Source organism: Lissotriton helveticus, chromosome 11 (genome assembly GCF_964261635.1).
Source record: "Lissotriton helveticus chromosome 11, aLisHel1.1, whole genome shotgun sequence".
Classification (NCBI taxonomy): Eukaryota; Metazoa; Chordata; class Amphibia; order Caudata; family Salamandridae; genus Lissotriton; species Lissotriton helveticus.
Window position 1 is genome coordinate 162,069,411 of NC_136072.1, and position 23,919 is coordinate 162,093,329.

Consider the following 23,919-nt stretch of genomic DNA (forward strand, 5'->3'; position numbering starts at 1 on the left):
TTAGAGCTATAGGTGTTATTTATTTTTTATTTTTTTATGTATGTATTTTTTTGTAAATAGCTAAATTAATAGCTTTCTTCTTTACAAAGGCAATAGTTATAATTTTTGTAAATGTGACACCTCTAGCATTTGTAAAGCAACATGTTTAGTATGTACATGACTTTTATGTATTGATATAAAAAAAATGGCTTTTAAATTTTTTTAATAATTAATACGTAAAAAAAAGGCATGTTATTTTATATTGCTATTAGCTTAAACTTTATTAAATATATTTAGTGAAGATTTTGTTTATTTTATTGTGGCGAAAATCCAACAACAGAAGTGCATTTTTAAGATTTAGTTTGACATTTTGAATATTTTTTGTAACATTGGCAAAACATATTTGAACTATTGATGCTGTGTTGGCGCTGAGTGATGCTGAGGGTAAGTGGTTGTGTGTGATGGTTATTGTGTGAGTGATTGATGGTGTGTGAGGGTGAGTGGTGTGTGAGGGTGAGTGGTGTGTGAGGGTGAGTGGTGTGTGAGGGTGAGTGGTGTGTGAGGGTGAGTGGTGTGTGAGGGTGAGTGGTGTGTGAGGGTGAGTGGTGTGTGAGGGTGAGTGGTGTGTGAGGGTGAGTGGTGTGTGAGGGTGATGGGGTGTGTGGGTGATGGGGTGTGTGGGTGATGGGGTGTGTGGGTGATGGGTGTGTGGGTGATGGGGTGTGTGGGTGATGGGGTGTGTGGGTGATGGTAATTGTGTGAGGGTGAGTGTGTGGGGGGACTGTAAGTGTGTTGTGTGTGTGTGTGTTGTTGTGAGCTTGTGTGTGTGTGGCAGTGTGAGTTTGTATGTGTGTGCGTTTTGATTACGGAATTTTGCATAGTCCTAGAATTAGTCCCTTTTCCTTTTTTTTTTTTTTTTTTTTTTTTTATTTTATTTATTTTTTTTGTTTTTTTTTTTTTGTTCGTGCGTAAAAATTGCGGACGCTACCCTGTGCCATAACGCTACCTATGTTATTTAGGTTAGCGTTCTAGTTTATTTTGCCGATTTACCTTGGATTTTGATTGACGTGTATTCCGTCCAATCAAATTGCAACGTTTTCTTACGTAGCGTTGCAATTGCGTCACGTTAATTGGGAAACTTCCAGATCTTCAGGAACCGGTGTATGTCTAAGGCGCGTTGTGCTTCCCGTGTTGTAGCTGCGTCGTTTGACAGGTAAGTTGTCAATCTAATCATTTTTTTGTGTTGTTTACCTAGTGTTTCTTTACTATATATATATTTATTAAGTTTTGTAATGTTTAGTAATGTTTTTTAAAGAATTAACTTTGCGATCGTACTTGGCTTGTGTATGAACCTATTGTACGTTTATGGAATGTTTCTAATTTCCCTTAGTTAATGTATTTTGCTTACTTTTATGTAATGTATGTTATAAAGAAAACGTTTTGGGATGTACTCTTTGTACTTGTTGCTATATTTGTTTATTTGACAATGTGTTATTTAGACGGTACTTTTTTTTCTTGTTCCTTGTGTTTTGGTGTTGATTAAATTGTATTTATGTTTTCTTTGTTGTTTTGTTTTCCGTCTACTTTCTGAATTTCGCCCACCTTTAAATATTTCTATTTATTGTACTGGTACGTAAAAGCTATATTTGCTGTATATTTTGAAACCTACATGTTTTTGCTGCTTTTGAGCACCAATTCCTTATGTATGTTTTTGTAAGTACTATAACATTTTAAAGCAATACTTATGGAGTGTAAGCTTATACTTTTCAAAACCTGTATTTTTTTATCAAAAAGAAATGTTATGTTTTCAATACCATTTGAATGACTTTAAAGTACTATGTATGTTAATTAATGGTCAAGTATACGTATGAAGCCACCTTTATTAATTGTTTATAATTTTTTGGTTACTTTGAGTGGAATACTTTATTGTAGTTTTGGAAGAATTGCAATTAGGCTGTGAAGTCTTGTGCTTTTGTGATTACGCACTTGTGTTTTTGGTTTTTTTCCGGCATTGTTTAATGGTTTATTTTCCCTTACTTTAGTACGTGCTTTCTGTTGTGAATTTGTGTCCTTTAGATGGCTTTGTCCACTTTTAAATTGTTGTATTATTTGCAGTGTATTCAGATGTTTCCCTATTTTGTGTGCATTTATGTTTTTTGTTAAAAAAATGATTTATTTTACAATCTCTTTCTGCATTTTTGTGTATTAATTGCTGCACTGTCCTCGCGATGCATTAAGTTTTTATATTTGAATAGCTACAAGTGTGTAATCCGATTTTTACTTATTAAAATAAATGTTGCCTAACGCTATTTATGTGTGGAGTTGTAGGGTGGAGTTGTAGTTGGAGGGTAGAGTTGTAGGGTGGTATTGTAGTTATAGGGTGTAGTTGGAGGGTGGACTTGGACAGTGTGAATGTGAGGGTGAGTGGATGTGAGGGTCCGGGGGTGTGAGGGTGTGTGCTGGTGTGTGAGGGTGATTGAGGGTGACGGTTTTAGTATGAGTGAGGGTGTGAGTGTTGTGAGGGTGTGTGAGGATGAGGGGGTGAGGGTAAGGGGGTGTGAGTGTGTGATGATAGGTGTTGGTGAGTGAGGCTGAGAGTTTGAGGGTGAGTGTTGTATGTGTATGTATTTTGCGGCACCATCGGTCAGAATAGTGTTGTTTTTGTTCTGCTATGAGTATGTTCTACACTTAGCGAAGTTGTAATTTAGTAAAGCGCCACCATTAAGATTGGTGGAGATAAAACATGGGTGTTGAGATTTTTTTTGGCTGCACACTTCTTGTAAACGATGACGACTTTCCTCCCTCTTTCTGACCATAAAAACCTTTTTGATAGTACTTGTTGTCTCATCTGCTTTTCTTCCTGCCCATGTCTATAGCAAACATACATGTTTTGAAGCGGATGCCTGACAGTCGTATGCTGGACCCCAAACTGTGGTGTGTGGGCGGCTGTGGTGTATGGGCGGCTGTGGTGTGTGGGTGGTGGTGGTTTGTGGGCATGTGAGAGAGAGTGTGCGTGGGCGTGTGCGAGAGAGTGTGCGTGGGCGTGTGAGAGAGAGAGTGTGAGTGGGCGTGTGAGAGAGAGTGTGCGTGGGCGTGAGAGTGTGCGAGGGCGTGTGAGAGAGTCCGGGTGAGAGTGCATGTGCGTGGGTGGGTGGGTGAGAGAGAGAGAGTGCGTGGGTGTGTGGACTTGCTGTATCATTCAACTACTGTAAGAGGTACATCTCAAGGTTGTACATGCTGGAGAATACGCTAACTCTGGGCCTTACTCCAGGGTTTGTGCGTGGATTCCAGCCTCTGGATGACGGCAGCAGCACGTGCAATAATGCAAACGCTTTTTGTTTTAATGCTGAGTTATTGTAGCTTTGGACTTGTATGGTGGGTGCTTATACTTCCACACAATGACCCCACAGTGCTACGAATACAATCGTATAAAGGCTGCACTCATATGTCAAGCATTGCACTTGCTGTCCGGAGTGATATTTGGTTCCTCCAGTCTGCTCCTGTATGCATATCAAATCCTCAGCTTTTGTAACGGAGTCAATAGAGGACGTCAATGCTTGGTCAGTTTTTGCAAAGTTTACTTTCGAAGATGTAAGTGAGAGCTCAGGTTTTGTGGATGTTCTCAACACACAGCGCTGCTCGCCGTATCACAGCAAATCATTTTGTTTTTCTCGAAACAGATGGATTTTTTTTCAATCAAAAGTATTGTGATGGGCCTGCTGCTGCCTGCCTCTTGCAATCATTATGTGCTCAATTTTCCATTGCATGAGTGGATTTGCTTTCATCAGTGATTATTTGTTTGTTATTATAAGTGATTGCCGTTAGTGTTCTGTTTGTTTTGTGAGTCTGTAACATTGTATGTATTTTGCGGCACCATCGGTCAGAATAGTGTTGTTTTTGTTCTGCTATGAGTATGTTCTACACTTAGCGAAGTTGTAATTTAGTAAAGCGCCACCATTAAGATTGGTGGAGATAGAACATGGGTGTTTTTGTTTTTGGCATCCATAGCTGTCCATAGCTGGTGATTTGCTTAGATTTCAGTGGAAATTTGAACAAAACAACTCTGAGTGATAAAACAATCGTCACTGAAATCCACTCAGTATGGAGAGGGAGGAGGTGGGCTGCCTGCAACTCGAGCGAGCATAGGGAGGAGGGGGTGGTCTGCCTACTAAGTGTAATGCGTGTGGCAACAGAGGGAGAGCGCGGCGCGCGCTGGAGAGGGAGGGGGTGGGATGCCTGGTCACTTTAATAGCTTTGCTCTGTTGGTAGTGGTTGTGCAGGGAGAGAGAGGGGAGGTGCTGGCGGCTGGGGAGGGGGAGGAGAAATGCGAGCCTGGCTGTGTACGGGGGGAGGTGATGGCGGCTGGGGGCTGGGGAACAGAGGGCGAAGGCTGGCGAATTAAAAATAAATAAATAGTCTAAGTGTAATGTGTGTGGCAACAGAGGGAGAGCGCGGCTCGCGCTGGAGAGGGAGGGGGTGGGATGCCTGGTCACTTTAATAGCTTTGCTCTGTTGGTAGTGGTTGTGCAGGGAGAGAGAGGGGAGGTGCTGGCGGCTGGGGAGGGGGAGGAGAAATGCGAGCCTGGTTGTGTACGGGGGGAGGTGATGGCGGCTGGGGAACAGATGGCGAAGGCTGGCGATTTAAAAAAAAAATAGTCTGTTATCTCGAGTTGTGCAGGCTGAGGCGGTGGCGCTTGGAGTCGTGGAGTTGCGGGTTTAAGACGAGACACGGCCGTGAAACTGCAGGGAGAGAGAGGGGAGGTGCTGGCGGCTGGGGAGGGGGAGGAGAAATGTGAGCATGGCTGTGTGCAGGGAGAGAAAGGGGAGGTGCTGGGGGAGGGGGAGGAGAAATGTGAGCATGGCTGTGTGCAGGGAGAGAGAGGGGAGGTGCTGGCGGCTGGGGAGGGGGAGGAGAAATGTGAGCCTGGCTGTGTGCGGGGAGAGCAAGGGGAGGTGCTGGCGGCTGGGGGTGGTGATAGCCGTGGGAGGGAGCCTTGTCGCTTTCATGTGCACGCGCTTTTATTGTCAATGCGCATTGAGCTTAAATTTGACGGGCACTGCAAGGAATCCCACGGAATCGCAAGTTGGTTAAAGTCTGTTTAAGCCCCTATAGTCTCGCAAGCTCCATGCGCATTGACAGGCGAGACCTAAAAAAGGGCAGCATTTCTGGCCCTAGTCCTGACCAGTCTCGAACAGGCTCAAACAGGCAACTGCCCGTGTCCTCTCTGCCCTTCACAGGCTCAAATAGGCAACTGCCCTTGTCCTCTCTGCCCTTCGCCTCGACGCCTGGACTGAGCCACCCTAAGCCTCGTTACTTCCAATTAAAGGTCTAACCCTAGCCCTAGCCCCACCCTACTCCCAACAACCAATAACATAGGAAGCCCTAGTCCCTACTTCCAATAGAAATCCTAACCCTAGCCCCAACCCTACAATGATTGAATCACAGACCCAGAACCCTCAAATACCCAACCAATGAGGACATTAACCCTAATCCAATAGAAACACCAGATACAACCACCAAGCAGTGTAGACATGTACCAACTACTAGCAGACCATATAAGGTCCCAGCGACCTCAGACAAGGTTTGCTTGCCAGGGAGTTGAAAGCTGCTTCTCCTGTTCAGAATCTCCTAGGAGACAGACGGGCTCAATCCACACTTTGGACTTCAGCAGGTAAGGGCCTCACTAACTTGAAATCTAACAATACTGTTTGAATAAAACTTTACTCCCCCTGCTTGCCAAAAAACGATGTGTACAGGCCCTAGTGAAACACAGTTTAAACAGCTCACAGAAGAACCCTCTAATGTAGAAAAATCCCTGTTGCTGGGGAGGAGGCAGGGGGGCTCGTTTCACTGGCTTGTGAACATTAAATGGTGGCGGGGAGTGCACTGTTTTAACATACTGGTCTTAGCACAGAGCAAAGGAGAAATTTGGAGGGAAAACGGAATTGTCACCAACAAATGAGAGGGACAAACTACAGAGGTTGGACTGCAAATCCCACAATTCAACACACTAAATGGAGGCAATCATGGGCAGGGAAAATCACAAATTTAAAACACAACACAGGTGGTAAAATATGCAATTACAGGCAGGCTAAAACTACAATTTTTAACTGTAACAACCACAGGCATTGACAGTAAACACAGAAAGGCTACTTTATAGCTCCTTGTCTTTTTATGATATGGCTTAAAAGTGCAGCTGTTGTCAGATGTGAGAGGGGTCACTAGAGAGGGGTTTTGGCTCCGTTCACATGTTGTAATCGGACGTACGTGTGGTAGTTGGGTAGACGTGTGCTTCCACAAAAAAGTGCTTGCCCTCCAAGCAGCTGGGATCATTCTGTTTATTTATCCAGCTTCCTAAGCTTGAACTTTCAGGGGCACACACAAGTCATTTGAATGCTATTAAAGTATCTTAGATAATGTGATTTATTTAGTTTTTCTCTGGCAGCAGCACAGATGGTAGGGAGGCTTGGCAGTGCAACCTGATCTTTTAACCTACACCAATATTAGTCTACATTTCTTTCCTTCCATATAAATACATGCCTATCCCCATGCTATTTATTTGTAATGCTTCACATTAACATACGCCATTCCTTTAAAGCCAGACCTATAGGCATCACAATGCTTGTTAACACATCGTGGGCTTATTTGAAGGTAGTGAACATGCTTCTTTGTTAGTGTGTGCTGATGATATGGTTTTAGTTTACAGAGCCTGTACAGGAATGCACTTTTTGTCCTTTTTGGAACTTTTACTTTTACATAAGGTTAAATCCTATTGTGATAAAGTTGAAGAAAACAAAAATCATAAATTGTGTGAAGGGCGATAGTAGATTTTCGTATTTGGTTTATGGAGTAAAATATAAAATATCATGGACTGTTGTCATTTTGGAATTTATTTTGATTGCTAAATTGTCGTGGGCCTCACAAACGGCAGTGAAATAGTAAATCTAATTGTGCAAACATATGGACTGATTCATTTTGTGGAACATATTGGACGCCATCCCCTCTCATTGAGTGTGTAAATTGCAAGAATTGTTTCTACTCTGGCTTCCGTGGCAACAGTATACAGCTGAACAAGTAATAGGACATTAACTGTAATAAAGATAAACTGCCTGAAAAACGATATTAAGCTTAGCAAGCGCCCTTAAAGCAGTAATTAGGTTATGATTAAGTGACTTTCTATAAAGACATTAGATTAATGAAGATCCACAACATTATTTCCATAGTCTGTGATTGGCTGAAATTTCTGGACTGGTGGCTTAACAAATCAGTTCAGTGGGATGAACCAAGTGGGCCCAAGACAAGGAAATCTACAGCCATTTTGGCAGCCCTACTACAGATTTGATTTTGTGGACTCCTGGGCTGAATTCATTAAGGACAATTCATTATTTTATAATGGTTACCATGAAAGCCGTTTTGGAACATGTTGGTGCTGGTTTTGTTATTGTAGGTAAATTGTAGGTAGACTCTGCTATTTAGTTATACCACTCCCACACATCGGCACCATTTGTTCCTCTAATTGACCAACTTTCCTACGATTTGCAGTACTACGATCTCCATGCAATATTTTGGATCTGGTGTAACGATGAAGATAAAGAGAGATCACACAATGCAGACCGTGGATAAGATTAATCCAAGCATCCATCCCTTTTTTGCATATTTCACTTGAAATTAGTGTTGCTGCCGTGACAGTTGTTGGCTGCAATGCTTTATCTTAGTCTCATGACAAAACCTGTAGATTCATGTTTTGGTAATGCACTTTTTCATTTCTTTTTCCCCAATAACCTTTAATGTTTTAAGTTCAAGTTAATGATTTTAGTTGACCTATTATATATGAATCCATTTTAATGTATAGCGCTGTAAGTCAAACTTAGTTTCTGCTTTTTGAGGACTGCAGTTTCGATGGCTATTCAATTGTTAAGGATAATGCTTTATTTCAGTTTTAATAGTTTTGACATTAGCTTTGCTTTAAAATGCATGCACTTCAGTACCTATTTGAAATAATTTTAGAGTTTAGACTTCCTAGGATAAGACTGTAACAAGTGAGGTAATTATTGGCTGAAAACCTCCTTTTGTTTTCCTTTAACAATTAATGATTAACTAGCCATCGTTTCTGTTTGGCAAAAGGCAATGTGTCAAAAGGCTTGGGAAATGGAGACTGTAAGAAATGAAGTATTTCACAAAAATATTGTTTGAGAGAATACTAACTTTAAAAAAACAACTTTTTTTATTTACCACAGGGATATCATGATAACACATTTTGAACCGTCCATTTCGTTTGAGGGACTCTGCAATGATGTCCGCGACATGTGCATTTTTGACAACGAACAGCTGTTTACCATGAAGTGGATTGACGAAGAAGGTACGTGGATGTTCAACAGTGCTACCTTTGTTGTGTAGAATGTCATTGTGTTCAACAGGGCTTTTTTCTGGAAATATAACTGGTTTGACCTGTTCTCAGTCCTAAAAGAAACGAATATAAACCCCCTTCACTAAGACCTAAACCTAAATTTGACAATAGCATAAAAATAATCCGTGAGAAAGAAATCAATGCTGGCTGAATAATAAAAGACCAAATAAAGACTGCTGTAAAGAGCTGTATTTTTAAACCCCAGTAATTAAAACGGACTACTAAACTGTAGTCCTTTAGTGCGAAGGTAGATATTTTAAGTGCCTTTGTTTCTTCTTAGCTTGTCTTCTGCAACTTTTCTCTAGTTGGAATTAACAAGGTCGGCGATCCAACAACTTCAAAAGTTAGAGAACTCTGCAGCCAGGATAATCGGTAACCTAAATCCTTGGATCGCATCTCTGAGGTCTCTACATTGGTTGCTCATCAGGCTCAGAATAACTTTTTAAAGTCCTGTCCATTCTTCATATTTCCTTGTATTCAGATCACACTGCTCCTCTTAGAATCGATTGGTGCTTCACAAACTGGCTTCCCTATAACGATTGACAGGCCAGTTACACCTAATTATTCAAAAAACTTTTGTCAAAGCCGCTGCCAAAAGATGGAACGCACTACATCCTCAGCTACGACATAAGGCAGATCTTAAACAGTGTTCAGAAAACATCTACAAACTGTGCCATTTCCAGCAGTTAAATATTGTAGGGCTGTGGACTGCTTTGTGTTTCAGTTGTTTCTCAGTGCCAATGAACCCTCCAGCTAAAAGTTGTGCTCTATAAAGTAATTTAAATGCAAATAAACACCGTTTTATAAATGTAGGTAACAATGATTACATTTTTTCATGCACTAGTGTCCTGGATTCATGCTTAAACATTATCCTGGGCGGCCTTTTCTATTTTATTCATGTGTATATAAAACAAATACATATGCAAACAAAATAGTATCATCTAAGTGATGCACAGACCTAGAATCATCCAGTAATTTAATTAGGTTTCGCCCGAGACAACGCATGCGCTTCAGCAAAATATTTTGTTAACAAAAAAGCTTTAAATGGGCTTAGTGCCCATCTATTACTTATCTTTGTCTGGCTTCGATGTAATTCTTGTTTCCTTACTTCTTATTGGTCACACCTCCTGCTTCCTCCTGACTGCTTGCCTCTTGCTTCCTCCCGGGGCTTCTATCCCTGCTGTGGAGCATGGACCAAGTATAGTTTCCTGTCTGAGGCCAGTGTCCTTCCACTTGCTGTGCACTCCTGCAGGTTCTTGTCTTTATTGCTCTGATTTACACATATCTCACAGCAGCATATCTCACGGGCAGCTGTTAAGCATGGCTTAAAAAAAATAGTGCTACGACGTGATTACCGCTGACTGGGTCAATACGCTTTTTGTTTTCTTTACTTCTACTTTTGGAAAAAAATAAACTGGTTTGATGTTGTTTGCACAAATACACTCAGGACGTAAGAGGGTGGTTTCTATTCTCCCTAGAGAACTAGCTGAGATTTCCTCGATTCCGTCTGCAGTTAAACCTGATGCAGACATCAACTGTAAACGGGTCAAGCAGTCATTAAAGTGAGCTGTTGCCCATAATTGGCTAAATCCTGGCCTTTTTGTTTTTGACGGAAGACAAGAAAATCTAATTTCTAGCTGTCTAAATTGTGCTGTGCAGCACAATCAGCTTGAAGCCCTTCTGATTTGACAGGCCCCACTGTATGATGATTAATTTACCCTTCTGGGTTTCTTTTTTCTCTCCACACGTCCTCCGCATATGCTTCTTTTCCTCATTTTCTGTGAAAATTGGATGGTAAAATCGAAAGCTCAGACAAATGTTGTTGATATTTTTTATAACGATTGCAGTAGAGTTAGTTCTCAATCTCCCAGAAAATTCTTATTTGAATGTAAATGTGACATGACGATTGTTTCAGTGTGGCCACTCCTAGTCCGTTTCCATTAATAGTCTTTTTACGGGTGCATGGATATGTGGTGGAAGAAAAGTGCGCAGTGTTATTGTTGTATGCATGATGCCGAAATTAACTTGAGGCCTTAAGGACAAAATACTACACAGTCTGTTGAGCAGACGTCAGCTTGGTCAAGAACTGAATAGCGATTGTTTTTCTTTTAATTAAATCTTGGCCTTGTTTTATTCAAAGCAAACACAAGGAGATAATGGACAGAGCGCTAAAACTTTTCAGACACTCGCCCCCAGTCACAGATCTGGGTTGAATCAATCATCATTCTTTAGCTTACTTCGCAACCCCAGTTCAGACACAGCTGCGATCTAGATGCATGGAATTTTGGACTACTTTTACAATAATCACAGCTGCAACTACCATACATTTTCCTCCAATCATTTAATTCTCTTGGTATCAAGCTCTCACATACTCTGACAGGGCACTGAAGTCTCACAATGTACCATTTTATTGCTGATGGTTGAGATTTCACGTATTGCCAGGATTTAAGCTAGGAGTGACAAAACAGAAAGGACTAGTAAGAAATGAAGTTGTGTGTTACTCAGTTTCCCTACACATTGCCCTAGACGGACAGCATATTTGAAGGATGTCAGCCCACCCTATCGTGTGTGTGTGTGTAAATATGGAATTATTCTATTGAATTCTGAGTTGTTTTTTTTAAGTGTTTCCACGGTGTTAGGTTTTCATCTCTGCAGTTGTAAAGGTTTTTTTTTTTTTTACTTTCCTTAGGGGATCCATGCACAATTTCTTCTCAGCTGGAGTTGGAGGAGGCTTTTCGCTTGTATGAACTAAATAAAGATTCTGAACTGTTAATTCATGGTGAGTTTTCTAAATTTAGTATTTGTTATGAACCTTTTGACCAAAACTGAGGTTTTTCAGAGTGACAGAGACCAAATCCAGAACTCTGATACTTGATATAATATCTATAATATAATATTCCGAACTTGCAGGTTTGTATAGAGAAAGCACGTTAAGTGGCGTATGCCTTCTGATGGCCTTTTGCCAATAGCAGGTGTGTTATGCTATGTCTGTTAAATGATCTAGCCTACGATATTCTTTATTTGGCAATAGCAGGTGTTTTATGCTATGTCTGTTAAATGATTGAGCCTTTGATTTTCTTTATTGCATTTTTATCTTCCTATATGATCATAAATTAAAAATGTTATTCCTACAATATGTTGTGTAGTAAGTCAAAATGGTTTAATAACCACCCCATCCCTCCCCCACCCACTGAAAAAGTGGGAGGACATATGTAGCAGCATCCTCCGCCGCCCGAACAGATGGCTAATTCCCGGAGGCCACCTCTGTGTATTCGCCGACAGCAGCTGCCACGGATAAGGGGTCTCCAGGCAGCCCTGGGACCCAGCCAGGTGAAGGGAGGCCTCAGTTCAGGCAAAATGGCCAGCCATCCCACTCCGGATCACCGGAGGGCAGGAGCAGTCTTGAGTCTTGCAGCACCCCACACAGTGCCGCTAGGTGGGCCGTCGGATCAGCCGGTCACTAAGTGGGGCCCACTGGTTGTAGGCAAGCTGGAGTCGCCAATTGGGGGTCTGAAGGTGCAGGTGCCGCCATTTTGAGGTACGGCGAGGTGGGAAGCTGAGAGGCAAACTGACACAGCATACAGTTTGTGGTGGATTTTCGCCATGGGCAGGCAGCACAAGCTATGGCGAAGCAATAGTTGTGGACTGCAGGGTTGGATGGCTACCGATGCTGGTGGATCTTGATGCGGATGACGGAGGGGGTCCGGAGTTTAGAGTGCGGCTGCCATCTTGACGCTCCAAGCAATGCCCCCATTTTTTTCTTTTTAAAATTGTTTTTAATTGTATTTAACCCCTGTGTGGGTGATCGCGGCCTGTCCCCGGGAAACCAACATTTAAAAAAAAATAATGGCAGAGGGCCGACCACCCAGATGACATCCTTGGTGTCTAGTGAGATTTCCTGGCCGTGGATCTAAGCGCGGCACGATCCACCACCAGGAACACCTTTTTCGAGGGCCTAATTTGTAAGGTGAGACTCTCCCTTTTTCAAACAAGACCTCACTGAAAGCTGGGTGCTGCCCAGGGAAACCACACACCTACTAAAAAAATGTGCCTCCACAGTGATTTGGCCAGTGAGGAGGGCCGACCCCCATGCTTTTCCACATCAGAAAAGTTGGTTGTACTGATTGTGCTTCCAATTAGACCCGCGGACTCTTGTGTTTTGTACTTCTGAATGTTGCCCATGTCCGCTTTAGTTCTTTCTGGTCTATCTGCCCTATTTAAGACTGCCCATGCCTTACTCCTGCGCCATGTTATAGGTAGGCCTATGCAAGTATTGTTTATCATGGGCCATTTCTTTTTCCTTACATTTCAGTTTGCCGCGTTGCCTCCACTTTCAAGCGCACATTACAGGAAAGGTCTCTCCTGTGCTATGTATGACACAATTTCTACATGTATGGTGGCTACCAATATGTTTTCTTCTGGTTAAATTGAGAAATATTTCTTGTCTATCAATTTCGTTGCCATGCATGTTGCCCATTCTTGATTGACTGAACTGCTGTTGTCGAAATTTGAATCTAGCAAGACAAAGGAAATGCCCACAGGCATATTGGAGGACCATAGCTCTTTTGTATACTGGCCACGTGTTAAGGCTTGCCCAAACCTTTAATGCTGATATGCGGCTTAGGATTCCATTGCACTACACTCTTCCTGGCACTCCAGGGAAGAGTGTTGATGTACGTACCTTTTCGAGATGAGAACTCCGGAGTAGGTTCTTGGCAAAAAAAAAATAATGGAAAAAACTCTTGAACACCCCATCAGGGGTAACCAGCGCTATATGAATGCAAACCTTTTCTCTCTTCTATCCCTCCGCTATCCTTGTCAATCCAAATAACTGATTAATATCCACCATTCAAATTATTTTCATATTTCACTATGCTAATTCATCACTAATCCTTATGGGTTCCAGAGTAGCGCGCTACTCGCCGAAAAAAGTGCTTTAACACCCCATCAGGGGTAACAGGCGCTATGTAAATGCTAACCTGTTTCCCTCTTCTATCCTTCTGAATCCAAATAACTGACTAACCTATCCACCACTCAAATTACTTTCATTTTTTACTACACTAACTCAACAATAATCCTTTGTGTTCCACAGTAGCGTGCTACTCGCCAAAAAAGCGCTTTGACGCCTCGTCAGGGGTACTAAGTGCTACATAAATGCAATTACAATACAATACAATTGTCACTCTGATTGTCACTGTCCTTTTTTTTTTTTCTCACCGGGGAGCTCTCCTTTGCTGCTTGGGACCCTCCACCTTAAACTGGGCCCCACCACCGAGCTCCACTGGACCGACCACCGCTGCATCCACTTCAACTTCCGGAAACCCACCATGCACCACCGCCCCCAACAGACACCGCACTGCTGCTGGAGCAAAGTCACTGAAGACCAACTTTCCACCAACCTCGCCCGGAACCCACCCGCAGACCCGACCGACTCCGCCGCTCACAACCTCAGACAATGGATCAACGACTGTGCCAACACCCTCACCCCACTCAAGAAGCCCTCCAACACCCACATCAGCAAGAAAGCCAGCTAGTTTACCGAAGACCTCCAGGTCTCCAAGCGAACCTTCAAAAATCTCGAAAAAAACTGGATCCCACAAGAACACCACCCGCAGACACCACCACCTCATCAGATCTGCCAAAAGAATCTCCTTCAAAAAACGCCTAGACAACAACGCACACAACAACAAAGAGCTTTTCAACATCGTGAAGGGACTCTCCCACCCCAGCTCCAACACCAACGACATCCCACCTTCACAAGACCTGTGCGACTCGCTGGCCACCTTTTTCCATCGCAAGATCGCAGACATCCATGACCGCTTCACACCATGACCACCCCGGCAACCACTGAGACCCCCACTCCCACGACCACCTCCCACACTAAACGCCTACTCTCCTGGACCAACATCAACGACGACGACACCATCAAGATCATGAACACTGTCCACTCCGGCTCCCCGACAGACCCTTGCCCACCCCACATCTTCAACAAAGCCAGCAGCACCATCGCACCCCATCTCCGGAAAACCATCAACATCTCTGGAGACTGGACATCCTCCTTCCTCTCCGGCAGAACACAGAGCGTCCACCTCCCCCCCACCCCCCACCCCTCCCCACCCCCCTTCTTCGACGAAGCCACCAAGGTCATCTGCGGCGTTCCCCAAGGCTCATCCCTCAGCCCTACGCTGTTCAACGCTTACATGGCACCGCTCGCCCGCATCGCACGACCTCACCATCACCTCCTACGCCGGCGACACCCAGCTGATCCTCTTCCCCCACCAAGGACCCCCACACCGCCAAAACCAATCTCCACGAAGGAATGAAGGCCGTCGCCGACTGGATGAGGAACAGCCGACTGAAGCTGAACTCTGACAAGACGGAGGTCCTCATCCTCGGATCCACCCCCTCGGCCTGGGATGACTTCTAGTGGCCGACTGCACTAGGAACCCCGCCAACAACCACCGACCTCGCACGCAACCTAGGGGTCATCCTCGACTCCACCGTCTCTTCCTCCTGCTTCAACACCCTCCGCATGATCTTCAAGTGGCTCCCCACTGAAACGAGAAAGACAGTCACCCAGGCCCTCGGCGTTCCCGTAGTCTAGTCTACCGCTGACCTCTACGCAGGAACCTTTGCCAAACTCCTGAGTTGGCTCCAACGCATCCAGAACGCCTCCGCACGCCTGATTCTCGACATCCCTCGCCGCAGATACATCACACTACACCTGAGAGACCTGCTCTGGCTCCCTGTCAACAAGAGGATAACAGTCAAACTCCTCACCCACGCACACAAGGCACTCCACAACACCGGACCCGCATACCTCAACAGCCGACTCAGCCTCTACACCCCCACCCGCCAGCTCCGCTCCGCAGACCGCGCTCTCGCCACCGCTCCCCGCATCCAAAGAGTAACTGCCGGCGGCAGATTATTCTCCTACCTTGCCGCCAAGACATGGAACAGCCTCCCCATCCGCCTATGGTAGACTGAAGACCTTCTGACCTTCAGAAGACTTCTCGAGACCTGGCTCTTCGAACAGTAGCAGTTTACCCCACACCCCTCACGGGTATGTAGTGCGCTCTACAAATGCTTGATTGATTGATTGAGAGGAGACCTGATTACACCTTCTGTGGGAATTTATCATTATATGATCCACAACTTAGGAGTGGAAGAGTAAAATGTTTGCAATAAAACCTCTAACACATATAAACCCATGCAGGTAGTAAAGAAAACATGTACTCGGGCAAGAACATTTCAGAATCTACTCCTGACTATCCTTATTTAAGACTGGCACCCTCATTCTCCAACAGTGGTATGCTTAATCATTTGGCCTCCCTCCTCATTTGGAGCAGACTTTGTACAAGTCTGAATGGGTTCCAACAACGAAGGAGCTCTTATTATGGCCCTTATACACGCAATGTCAGTCTCTGAAAATATGGCACATTGTTCTGACCTTGAGAGGGGCAGCTGTGGCTCCTAGAATAAAACATGGCAACATGTATGGTTAGGATGAAATTCTATGACTGGGGCAAGAAGGTAAAGGCACTTCTGACAGAAAAACTACTATCCCATCAGACTGGGTCATATGTTGCAGTGAGTGGAAGCAATGAGTCAAACTATGTCTCGAAAGTCCTCTCTAACAACTAAACAGTCTGTCCAGTTGTAATAAGCTTTGGCAAAGGAGCTGATGGCAATTAAAAGCATTAAATCCTTGTTACTCCTGCCCCAAGCTGACTTCAGGCTAGGGATAACCGCCCGGTTTCTTAACAGTTTTGCCACTACGGCACAGGTAATTCCATCATGGTTGAGGTTAGTTTCACCCTCATTCATTAGCCTATGAAAGACTGTGAATCATACAGACCATCCTCTTTATTAAATGTGGACCAGAATATCTTCACCAAGATTTTGACGCTATGTCTTGTGACCTGCTCGATGTGGTTCCTACATATCAGGTTGGGTTACAAATAAAAGGCAGGTAGGAGAAATTACAGGATAATCTACACCTAGCTGAAAGGAGTGGCAGTGGCGGTACTTCTATCATTTTATACCAAAAAAGTATTTGATAGGGTAGAGTGGCACTTATTGTGAGAGACCTTGAGGGTGAAAGGAAATGGTCTTATAAATTGTGTTAATCCACCAGAGCCAGTCCCATAGGGTAATAATCCAGAGGTGCATGAGGTAGTCGTGATCACTCTCTCCTCATTTCAGTTTATTTAGAACTGTTGGGGCAATGTACTTACAATGCCAATTTTCCCTAGTGTTCTGTTTTTTCTTTTAGACCTCGCCCATAGTTTTTGCTAATCCACATTACATAAAGTGCAGTGCGTCTGCTGTAATGTAATAGGTTGGAATAGATTTGATGCAGGAAGTCTGACCTACTAAGTAACTGGGCTTGGGACCCCTGATTTGACAGCGTAAATATCAGGCTGCTCTGCTGCAGCTCTTGCTAGAATGGTCCAGGTGTGGGGACTGAATGATATTGTTTCTTTAATGATCAAACTTTGGCAGACAACTACTTTGGGTGGTACAAAGACTGAATATGAAAGATAGGTCTGCTCTTCCTCAGTCACACACTTTAAGTTTGGGACACATTGAAACTTAAGAATGGGGTTGACTATTTCCCCATTTCAGTTTACCTCATTGTTATTTTAGGAGTAATGTTTAGGTGATTCTGTAATATTTTGCTACGTCAAGGTTAGACATTGTGTTCTCCACCTCATTATGGAACAGTGTGCCATTAGGGACTTAAGCACTTGGAAAAAAAGAATCTACTTTATTGAATTTTTGCACACAAATGCATAATGGTTTGTATGCACCAAATCTTTTTAAAAGTGAAACCCGTATAACTATGGCACTTCCGATTGACATGGGAGGAGATATTAAGGATGCAGCTTACTGATGGCCCATAGGGATAGTTAGTTTTAATTGGGGTCGAGGAGCTACTCGTGCCAAGGGCATTGCAGCCAGTTTTAAGCTCATGTTTTATTGGCATATCACGTCTACTCACTATTAATTATGAGAGATGAGAAAAAAGCTTCAGGCTTTGTGATGAAAGGGGCGTGTCTTTGCATATTGTTTGGGTTTGAGCAATATTGCTTAACTTATGGATATAGGTCCTAGCTATCTTAGAACAGATTGCAATGGGATATTGTTGCAGTCAAAGTCCACATAGAATGCTTGTCGGAGGTGCAGTGGCCAAGGGAACTCTGACATAATTGCTAAAATAAGCTATTGTGACTAAATGGATTCACCTCACACCCCCACCCCTACCAGTTTAGGGTTGCTTCTCCAAATTGTGGTATATCTTTGGCATGGATAATCCCTATTTTGACTACTATGGGACAGCAATTAAGTTGGATTTGTGGCCCGTTGTTCTCCTGACCTTGTATGTCTGAGAACATTGAAACTGTTTCACATACTGTTGCTGGACTCAAATCATTGTGCTTAACAGTATTGGTAAATGTTGGTTGCAATCGAAGGATGCTTCAGGAATGCAATGTAATTTTCATTTGTGGAGTGTAGGCATTCTTGGCACAGGAACACCCCCTGCATTGCAGGTTGGACACTTACCTTACTGTAGTACCTCTCCAGACACAAGATGAGTTGAATATCTTCTTTATTCCAAATAAGATAGCAGGTAGATAAAAAGGGTGCTGCCAGCTGCCAATGTAACTCAGGTCTGACAGCTATCTACAGAATGTACAATGGATTGCACACACTACATTCTATATCCTGCATTCTACTCTACATTCAATACTAGTTACCCAGTTACCACACTTACTTCGAGGTTTCACACTTCTTTGGTAGCATTGAGGCAGATCTTTTGCTGGGGAATCCATACCTGCATCCTCGCCCACCAAGGTCCCATTTGCTGTTAGTATCTTGAGCCGTTATGTATCTTCAGATAGTTTATCTACAATGTACATATATTCAATATAGTTAATGATCACGTGGGTCATAGGGACTGTACATACATTGAGTACGTTGTGGAAAAGTACTTATGGTTCCTGCTTCCCGAGCAGGATGGAGGTAGTTTTGGAAAGGGAAGGTTCAAGCTTCATTTGTTTCGCCTTGTCCCCCGGAAATGTAGCAAGTAAGCAAAATGAAATCAGACAGGCGATTACAGAGCACTATTTTGTTCCTTAGAATGGAAACCTCAGAGGTCAGTGGGCATTAGCAGGCAAAGGTGGCCTTGGTGCATGGAGGCCGGTAGTTCCTCCCTGGTGTTAATTTGGAGCTTTGTTTCTCTTCACAGAATGTTGACCTGAAAATAGTGTGACCCAAGTTGTCTATTGTGCCTCATGGTGACTATTCTCTCAAGGGCCTTTGTCAAGCAAGCTTATCACCCCTGGTATACGGTGATTAAATCTGACCATGATGTCTGAGGTGTATTTGGTGGCAAGGGACTTTATGATTTAGGTGTGTGTTCAGCATTCAGCAGAGCTCGTCTAGGAATCTAGCCCCGCTTCTGGTGAAACGTAATTAGAATTCAACTTTAAAGAAAGTACTTCCACCCTATCTCCATGGCACCAAATGTTGTTTGAGTTGCCAGCTGTCTTCTGTTTTGAAGGCAGTCTGGTGTCATGGAGTGTCAGATTTTCACTGGTGTCCTGAGATTGGGACTTCCAACCTATATGCAAGCAACCATCTAAACATTACATTTTTATCTTTGAGTAGTGCAACTATTTTGTGTGTGATTCTAAGGTGACACCTCGTTGAAGGAACTTTTAAATGTGGATGTTTGTTGCTTCAAGTAGTATCTGTTCTGTAGTTCTCTTATATTGTGTTTTTTGTATTTCTTTGTTTAGGCTGAAGGTCAGCTGTGAATTCATGTTTTCTCATCCACCACTATAAAATCATTGGTGAATATGCTTATAATTGCAATTTAGCTAAGCTGGGCTTCAATACCAGGCTTACTTTCTCATACAGACAGATGTATTACTTTGGGACATCAGTTTGGGTTTTTCATATTCTAGATTCTGACTTTTCTTCTGTTGATAGATAAATCTGTATTTTCTTATCCTTATAATGGAGGCATTACTTGTGCAGAAACAACTTTGCTATTACTTTCTGAGGTAAACTTTGTTACAGGAGGGGCAGAGCATCTTTTTTATGCATGCAAAATTGTTTGTCTATTTATGCCCTTCAACCCTTGATTTCTTATTGGATTTTGTGCTACTGAAGGCATCCGTATTTAAACCCAGCAGTAGACATATCCTCCGCATAGATTACGTATTTTCATCATGATATTTGTCATCCTAGGTTTTCCTCTTCGATTATCCTTCAGTGTACCCATCACATTAAACTTCATACTTCAAGACCTTTCTTTGCTGGAAGCAAAACATTGATCTTGAGATCTGTATATATGCATCACAGTAACTTGCTTTAAACCTGTGGTTTACCATCTTATCAATGTTTGTCGTTCCTGAATCACAAATTATAGCCTTCCCAGTTTTTGCCCTGCAGTTTGCTATTTTGGTTGGTCCCTTTCCATATAATTAATTGGTGCCCCTTTGTGTATGATTTTGTTTTTAACACCATGATTTTCAGAGGTCTGTGTAACGAGTGGGAGTAGTTCTCTTGAAATGATTATGAGAAAGTGCAACTTCGTTTAATGGGCGTGAGCCCATCCAGTTAGAGAGGCTGTTTTTGCCATTGCCTGGCCAACCTCTTCTTATCTTTTTGTGAGTGAGTAGTTTTTGAACACAAACCCATGATTTGAACATTTTCTTTGCAATATCAAGAGCGGAACAACTATGTTGAGCATGAAGCTGTGTTTCCAAGGTACCATCAGTCAAGACAGATAGCTAGCTTTTGTAATTTTTTGTTGTAGGTATGGTTTAGCAAAGGACTTGCATACATTGTTTTCTTGATCAGGGTAAGTGCATGATTAAACTCCTTCATAGGTGTAGTAGTTCTCGGAGTTACATTGTGATCTATTTCTAAATTAGGTGCACTGGTACATTTCTGTAAATGGCAGCTTGGCTAGCCCATAACACAAATGAGAACTGTAGATCACCTCAGATGGTAAGAGAAGTGTCCATAAGTAAGATAAGCCACTGATATTCTGTCGGAGAGTCTGCAGTTAACCCTAGGAGTCTTCAAACCTCATTTTGCATCTGCAGTTTCAGCCTCATGTGAATGGAGACTGGCAATGCCATTTCTGGGGATTGAACAACAGAAAGATTGTTGCGGAGAAGTTGCTTGACAGCCTGTTGTGTGCCCATGTGTGATCTGCCTATTCCAGCTACAAGCTTAACCAAGGAGACCTAGACCAGCCCTAAAGCTCCGTAGCACACCAGAGTAGTGTGCCTATTGTCTTGTGCAGTCTGAGGAAAGGCCTGAGGAGAGGCAAACTTAAAGGTATACTGATTCAAGTCAGTGATGAGTACTCTTGTCATCAAGAGCTGTGTGCGGCAGTATCGCCTTGGCAGACATTGACCAGTATCACTAGGATTCTGCATTTCCATTGGCATGCACACACTAGGGCAGTATATGGTGGTTGTGGAGAGCAGCCTTAAAGTCCATCTCTCCAGTTGCCAAACATGACCACCACGAACGCCCGCCCCCTCTTCATTCCCCTCATCCCATGACCTCCTTTTTAGTTAGATCTCGCCTGCAGCAGTGCGCATGCTGTTCTGCTTGGCTACAACCAGTTGTATCAACAAAAGTAGAGGGGGCCTTCTAATTCTGCAGTACGTACAACATGTCACCTTCATGTCTTTTTGTGGAGCATGGACTAAGTACATATTAATTGCACTTTATTAGTGCCAGCTGTGATTGAGGTACTATTTGTTTCTTTTTTTCGCACTATCTAAAGGTTACTTTAGATCCTAGGAAACCTGTTAATGATAGACCCTTCTCTACACCTGCATTCTTGGTTAAAAAAAAAGGTGGAAAAAATTCTCCTTATACTTGAGTAGCTGAACTGTGACTGTAGTTTCCTTAAGAGCAACGTGTGTATTAAGGATCAGTTACAAGAAATGCGGTTACGTTTTAGTCAGCAGCTTTGATTGTTTTAGAGCCCTGTGCAGCCATTGAAACTGAAGACTGTGTACTGTTTCATTCATGGGCTTATAATGATTTACAGATGTTTACCAGGTCCTGGACTGCATCGTTTTTTCCAGTCGACATCTGTTATCGGTCCACCTACAGCAGTTTTTGCCAAACATGTAAACCTTAAGGTGTGTTGCTCCATAGGGATCTTCAGTTTCACACATTCTATGTAATCCCTTCGCTGCTGCCGTCGCGCGAGCTACCTCCCTGGTGCTGCGAACGTCCAACGGCCGACGCGGCCGCACCCGTTTATTCGAACGTTCAGCACTGGCGCTGAACGTTCGAAGCAGCAAACGGGTTAATGCTCATATGGTCATTAACAGGATTTTTTGATTCCATGGCTTCAGATGTACGTCGATGACACATAGTTTCTCAGGATCTTTAAGAGGGTTCTGAGGACATTGTTTCGGTTTTGGCTTATCTGCTACCTATGAACATCTGGATGTTATCTAATCTCCGTTTACATATTAGCAGCTCTGGAATGTTAGTATTGGGTCTTGCTCCCCCTTCATCACTGGCATTTGAGTAGCCAGTTGCTGTAGACATTTCCGCTGAAAAAGCTTTCATTTAGGCCTTCAGTTTATCTACAGCTGGGTCCCTTTTAGGGTTGGCCAACCTTGTAGCTCTCGTTCAGAATTGTGTGTTTTCTGGCATCTTTTGTTACTTGGTGGTGTATTTAAATAGTCCCCAATACTCAATGGCTAAGCCACAACAAATGTCTCCAACCTATATTCCAGCGTTTCCATGGTAGATATGACACTCACTTTGAACACTTTCAGGCACTCGGTCTTTCACTGTCTAAACCATTTGTCCCTGCAGTTTGTGCTCTGCAGTCTCATTTCCCTCAACCTTCTGCTTCATGTTCAGAATCCTGCTTATTAAGCTTTCTATTTGTTTTCTCAATAATGCTTGTAGAAGATTCAATGAAGCCTCTTTTCTCCCTTATGTCGCTATGTAGCGCATTGATAAGTTGAGAGAGTCCAGTGCAGTGCCAAATCCCAGGCAGAGTTGTCTTTTCACTTGTGCGCCTGCAGCTCTAGGGTGATCCTGGTGCTGCTCATGTGACTCTGTCCTTCCACTGTTAAGGAGTGGTTATCCGGGGCTGGAAACCATCATTGTGGGCTTACACCAGAGAACATCCAGTGTGTGGGCTATCGCACTGGCCCCAAATCTAATGTTCCTAGGAGTGTTCTTTTTAGCTTCCACTCTCCCAAGATTGTGGTGGGTCTCCCACTTCCAAAGACAGGCAGACAAGCAGAAGAATGAAAATCTAACCCCGATCTAAAGAAAATGCAAAGAAAGCATAAAAGAATAGAGAAAGTGAGGCTGAGGCTGACGATGCATGGAGAAAAGATGACAAATAGAAGTTATAAAAATAAAGTTTAGGGGGCAAATTAATTGCAGAACCATGCTATGTGACACAGACCACGAGTGTTTGTAAGGAGCTCAGACTCTGAGAGTACCTGAACACCCGCAGTTGCTACAGAAAGCAACCACATGAGTGGGGAAACGGGGTGTCCACTAGAGGGAAGGGTGCCAGAAAAGGGGGCTTACAAATAACCTTAATGCTGATCTGGGCCCACTTAAACCAGAAACCCAGCCGGGACAAGACGGCTGCATCATTGAAGATTGTAGAGGGGCATTGGTGGGACACAATGTAAGACATCACTTTTTTTTTTTTTTTTCACAACAAAGTTTATTGAATAAATCAAGCAAGGTAGTCAATGTGGCACCCCACAGTCAGGAGAAACCACCAAGCATTTGGATACATTACATATTGCAGGATCTAAAGCCGATCAAGAATCATTGCAAATCATACACATTAGAAACTACCCCCCGCCCCTTCCCCACCCCAACGCCCACCACCCACACCCTATCCCACCCCGTGGTCCCTCCCTAACCCTGTGCACGTGTAAAGAAGAAACCGCATTATGTGAGTACAGTGTGGCCGGCATAGCGCTAGACGCGGGCCCATGCAAGGGAGGAAGTCTAGAGCTCCTCCTCGGGGTCAACTGGGGGGTCCAGTGGCAAGTCCCTATAATCAGCCCACTTCTTCCATATCTTAAAGTGCTTGCGGGGGCAGCCTCGCGCCTCAAATATCGGTCGCTCCAGACCCATACAAAAATCTAATCCTGCTTTCCATGCACACAGAGGAGGGGCCCGTTCATCTTTCCAAGCCCGTGCCAGGTCTCTCTTGGCCAGGACAAGCCCCAGTAGCAGTAGATGGCGCTTATAAATATTCCCCCCCACACCGTCAAGAATGTGAAGCAATCCCAACCGATGGGTGCGGGGCAGGTCCCAGTGCAGCACTTCAGACAGGCAGTTCCACACACCTCTTCAAAAGCCAGCTATTCGCGGACACAGCCATATAGTATGAAGCAGCGAGCCCACCTCTACCCCACAACGCAGGCATTCCGGCGATGCAATCAGTCCAGCTTTCCACAGTCGCTCGCGGGTAAAATAAGCCCTGTGGAGAATTT

At 43.6% G+C, this 23,919-nt stretch overlaps 1 protein-coding gene across 2 annotated transcripts in view; it reads left to right on the forward strand.

Moving 5' to 3' along the window:
* PRKCI (protein kinase C iota) overlaps window positions 1-23,919 on the forward strand; it is a 210,894-nt gene that overhangs the window by 23,573 nt on the left and 163,402 nt on the right. For both annotated transcript variants that reach the window (XR_013602403.1, XM_078666177.1), the window contains exons 2-3: window positions 8,217-8,338; window positions 11,076-11,165. Coding sequence is in view for 1 of the 2 variants with exons in the window: in XM_078666177.1 (XP_078522303.1) it covers window positions 8,217-8,338; window positions 11,076-11,165 (212 nt within the window). In the remaining variant the exon portion in view is untranslated. The remainder of the gene's footprint in view (window positions 1-8,216; window positions 8,339-11,075; window positions 11,166-23,919) is intronic.